This window comes from Ipomoea nil, unplaced genomic scaffold, assembly GCF_001879475.1.
Source record: "Ipomoea nil cultivar Tokyo-kokei standard unplaced genomic scaffold, Asagao_1.1 scaffold2779, whole genome shotgun sequence".
Lineage (NCBI taxonomy): Eukaryota > Viridiplantae > Streptophyta > Magnoliopsida > Solanales > Convolvulaceae > Ipomoea > Ipomoea nil.
In genome coordinates, this window is record NW_017619207.1 from 1,095,701 (window position 1) to 1,100,730 (window position 5,030).

Consider the following 5,030-nt stretch of genomic DNA (forward strand, 5'->3'; position numbering starts at 1 on the left):
ACTTCTTATCCTACTCATCCTATAACTCTTCCCTGTATATATTCTCATTGTCTGTACTCATTGTAATCTCATATCATTCAATACAATTGTTACAATTCTCATCTGGTATCAGTACGCTAAGGTTTTCTTTCCTATGGCTGAAAGATCTGTTAACTCATTTGAATGGACCGTTTCTGATGCTACTATTTCATTGGTCTCTTCGACCGTATCTTCATTATCCACAGCTCACCACTTTATTAGTACCAAGTTAACATACAAGAATTTTTTGTTTTGGCATACACAAATCGTACCCTTCCTCTATGGGCACGATCTTTTGGGCTTCATCGACGGCACGAACCCCTCTCCGTCGGTGCTCCTTTCCTCCACCGACGATGATTCTCAACAGCAGCCGAATTCGGCCTACGCCGCATGAATGCGCCAAGATCAAGCTCTCCTCTCCATGCTTGTATCCTCACTCTCCGATGAGGTTATGCCTTTGGTCGTCGGTCGTCGGACGAGCCGTGCACTCTGGGCGACTATCGTGCAAGCTCTGTAATCATCTTCTCGAGCTCGCACGTTGAACCTCCTCGACCAGCTTCAGGGTCTGGATCAAGGGGACTCCTCAGTGGCGGATTATATCGGCCGGGCTCAAGTCATCATTGAAGAACTCACCCTCGCCGGTCAGTAAGCTTAGATGACCAAAACCTGTTTGTTTTCCGAGGCTTGCGACCGGAGTTCCAAGCATTGACGGCCTCTCTCGCCGTCCGTGGTCAGCTGGTAACGTTGCAAGAACTGGTTGACTTCCTTGGAGCGCAAGGGTTCATTGCTAACCAGGATTATGGTGGATAGCCGACAACTCTCACGGCTCAGCGTGGCGGCGGCAGGTCTGGTCGAAAGAACCAGAATTGATGTGGCAACCAGCGTGGTGGTGGTGGTACCTCTCAGCGTAGTGGCGGTGGTCGGCAGCATGGCGGCTGTGGACATGGGGGTCGTGGTCACGGCAATAGCGGAAGAGGAAATCAGGTTACATGCCAGATCTGCAGGTGCGCTAGTCATGAGGCGGTTGCGTGTTATAACCGCTATGATCCTCCCGCTCAAGCCAATTTAACTTATCAGAATAATGGTCTAGACATTGGTAGCCCTCAGTTGTGGATCCTAGACACTGGTGCAACCAATCATATGACTCCAGATATTGTTGCCTTATCTACCTCGGAAGAATATGTTGGTAATGACACCTTGCGTGTCCGTAACGGTATGGGTTTATCTATTAGTCATGTTGGTCATATATTTTCATACCCCATCTCGGTCTTTTAAATTGTCTAATATTCTTCACGTACCTAGTTTGTCAAATTCTTTATTATCTGTTCAAAAGTTTGCGTCAGATAATAAAGTATTCTTTGAATTTCACCCCTCTTTTTTTGTTGTGAAGGATATCACTACCAAGGAAATTCTACTTCGGGGCAATAGCTCTGGGGGCTATACACGCTACCGCTACCAAGTTCGTCTCCTTCAGCATTTCTTTCCACTCGTGCCTCTGCATCAATTTGGCACAATCGTTTAGGTCATCCTCATCATCGTGTTCTTAGTCGTATTCTACAGTCTTGTTCGGTTATTGGGTCTAATAGTATTATTCGTTGTAATAGCAATTTATGTAATGCGTGTCAATTGGGAAAGTCTTCCCGTTTTCCATTGCCATGTGTTGTGTTCTCTAGTTCGAGTATTCTTGATTTAATATACACAAACATTTGGGGTCGCTCCTTTATTATCTTCAAATGATTATCGTTACTTTGTAATCTTTGTAGATGATTATTCTCGTTACACATGGATGTTCCCTATGAAATTAAAGTCTGATCACTATGTTATATTTGATAAGTTTCGTATTCTTGTTGAACGATCCTTCAATCGCAAATAAAATCCATTCAGCCTGATCTAGGAGCCGAATAAAAAAAAAAAAATATATATTGCATGCTTCCTTTATCCAGTTAGGTATTCAACATAGGCAATCTTGTGCATATACACATGAACAAAATAGCCGTGTTGAACATAAACGCAAACATATTGTTGAAACTGGCCTAAAGCTCATGCCTTTGTTCCTTTAAAATTCTGAGATGTTGCTTTTGAGATTGCTGTATATTTAATTAACAAAATGCCATCCTCTGTGTTAAATAACTCCAGTCCTCATCTCATGCTGCATAAATCTCCTTCCTCTTATTCCTTTCTTCGTGTCTTTGGTTATCGGTGTTACCCTCACTTGAGACCATACAATCGTCACAAAATGTCATGCATGTCCTCTCCTTGTGTCTTCCTAGGTTATCCTAATTCCTTTGGGGGGAACAGGTGCATGGACTTACAGACTAACAAGATTTACACTTGTAGGCATGTCAGATTTGATGAAGAAGTATTTCCTTTTGCTACTAAATTTTCTCTACAGGAGGCACCACCTACTCAGACTGCTCCTTGGGCGGAATCTATTCTCCATCATGATGTCATCATTGCTGCGTCAGATTCTGTGCGCACCGGTCCGCCGCCAGAGCCCGTACTGCCAGACGAGCCCATGCAAGCAGATTACATGCAGCCTGCGTCATCCTCGGGCGAACTCGTAGAAGCTGCATGGCGTCCGCGTGGCAGGTCGACGAGATCGACTGTCCGCACTCACTCCATGATGACTTGTAGTAAGTCTCAGGTTCCTCCTACGGCTCTAGCTACTCAGGTTTGTCCTATGGAACCTACGTGTTACACTCAAGCTGTTAAGTATCCTGAGTGGCATGAAGCTATGGACCAAGAATTTAATGCTCTTCTTCAAAATCAGACTTGGTCCCTAGTTTCTAACACCATAGGTATGAATGTTATTGGCTGTAAATGGATGTTTCGCATGAAAAGGAAGGCTAATTGTACTATTGATAGGCATAAAATCATGTTAGTATCAAAAGGTTTCAATCAGGTTCCAGGTTAGGACTTTTTTGATATATTCAGTCCAGTGGTGAAACCCACAACTGTAAGACTTCTATTATCCTTAGCTTTATCATCTGGATGGGTTATCAGGCAGCTAGATGTTCATAATGCTTTCTTAAATGGCAATTTGGATGAAACTGTTTATATGAAGCAACCCCCTGGTTATATTGGTGCTAGTTTTCCAAATCATGTCTGCTTATTAAAACGTTCCTGTATTGATTCAAACAAGCTCATAGAGCTTGGTTTAATCATTTACACACGTTTTTAATATCAGTTGGATTTCAAGCATCAAAGACATATGTCTCGCTATTCTATTTCTCTCAAGATTCAGCACTAGTTTATCTATTGGTCTATGTGGATGTTATTTTTATAATGGGAAGTGATCAGACTCTAGTGACTCACTTACTCTCAACACTGTCTGCCACTTTTAAGATTCGAGATCTTGGTGAACTAAATTTTTTTTCTTGGCATTGAAACTGTTAATGTGATGATGGAATCCTACTGTGTCAACAGCGATATATGAATGATATTTTGAAACGTGCTGGAATGGCAGAATGCAAACCTCTTTCTACTCCTATATCTATTTCGAAAACTGTTTCCTTTAGTGCAGAATTATATGATGATCCTACGCAGTACAGTAGCCTAGTTGGAGCACCACAATATCTCACCATCATATGACCTGATTTATCCTTTGCGGTCAATCAGCTTTGTCAGCACATGCATGCTCCTACCATATCACATTGGGAGCAGATGAAACATGTCTTGAGGTATGTTAAAGGAACAGTTGAGTTTGGGTTGCGTGTACGAAAATCAAGGTATAAGGAAATTCATGCTTTTTCTGATTCTGATTGGGTTGGTTGTCCTGAAGATTGTAAGTCCATTAGTGGTTTTGCAGTTTTTCTAGGGACTAATCTTATATCTTGGGTCTATAAAAAGCAAAGAACTGTTGCTAGGTCTTCCACCGATGCAGAATACAAAGCTCTAGCAGATGTTTGTGCTGAAGTATTATGGATTATTTCGTTGATACGCGAAATAAATGTACTAGGTATTTCTATTCCAAAACTATGATGTGACAATCTAGGTGCTACCAATATGTGTGCAAGTCCAATCTTTCATGCATGCACCAAGCACGTAGAAATTGATTATCACTTTGTGCGAGATAGAGTGGCTTCTGGAGATATTCAAGTCAACTTCATCTCAACAAATGATCAACTTGCAGATGTATTTACAAAAGCTCTGATCTACCTGGTCCTAGATTTTCATTCCTTAGAGACAAGCTACAGGTTACTAGTATACCATGTGTTTGATGGGGAGTATTAGGACTATATGTATTTGAGTCAGTTTATAACTTCTTATCCTAGTCATCCTATGACTCTTCCCTATATATATTTTCATTGTCCATACTCATTGTAATCCCATCACATTCAATACAATTATTACACTTCTCATCCTCGCTACCATCTTAAATAGAGCATAAATTAATATAGGTCACTTGATGTAAATATTTACTAGCAAATATATAATTAGTATTTTCATAGAAATATATACACTCATACAGTAGCTAAAGATCTTGTGGTTGAGTTGTATGATTGTGGTTCTCTTAAATAAGAGATCACAAGTTCAAACCCTGGTGTTGGGGCATTGACTCTTTTTGTGCTTTTGAGAAAATATATATGAATAAATACTACAATTGTAACCAAGTCATCGCACCAAGTAATTTAAGCGGGAGCGATAACAAATATGTTTTGGATTTTCCCCTCCCCTCTTATAAAATTGAAAAAAAAAACAATATTTTTTACTTTTTTAAAAAAAAAATATTTTTCTTAAAAAGATGATCGATTGTATATCTTAATGGGAATTAAGGTATGAATATTTCAAATTCTAAAAAATAATAGGAATAAAATTCTTTTGGGTGACTCAAAGCGTTTTAAGGTATGAGGTAGATATTTTGGAAGTGCAATATAATTTTTTTGGGATACATTAGATAACCCAATTTACAGTAAACTGATTATAAACCTCCAAAATCCTTGCCCAAGAGTTGTTGGAGGGGTGAATTGCACGTCCCGTTAGTCCCCAAGTACCTATTCATGCAGCCCTGC

General features: G+C 40.2%; 1 protein-coding gene across 1 annotated transcript; it reads left to right on the forward strand.

Annotated features, from left to right (window-relative positions):
• The first annotated feature begins 817 nt into the window (after positions 1 to 817).
• Positions 818 to 3,999, forward strand: LOC109157267. Its single transcript, XM_019305168.1, has 7 exons — positions 818 to 1,022; positions 1,109 to 1,254; positions 1,409 to 1,477; positions 2,411 to 2,895; positions 3,022 to 3,121; positions 3,445 to 3,576; positions 3,682 to 3,999. Exons 1-7 carry the CDS (start codon positions 818 to 820, stop codon positions 3,997 to 3,999), a joined length of 1,455 nt encoding a protein of 484 aa, XP_019160713.1.
• The last annotated feature ends 1,031 nt before the right edge of the window (positions 4,000 to 5,030 follow it).

What these genes read in the sequence shown, in the direction of transcription:
- LOC109157267 (XM_019305168.1), top strand. Translation starts at nt 818, where the DNA reads ATGGTGGATAGCCGACAACTCTCACGGCTCAGCGTGGCGGCGGCAGGT. An exon ending in ATACACGCTACCGCTACCAA is followed by an intron (nt 1,478 to 2,410) that starts GTTCGTCTCCTT and finishes TTTTCTCTACAG; the next exon opens with GAGGCACCACCTACTCAGAC. An exon ending in ATTGATAGGCATAAAATCAT is followed by an intron (nt 2,896 to 3,021) that starts GTTAGTATCAAA and finishes ATGGGTTATCAG; the next exon opens with GCAGCTAGATGTTCATAATG.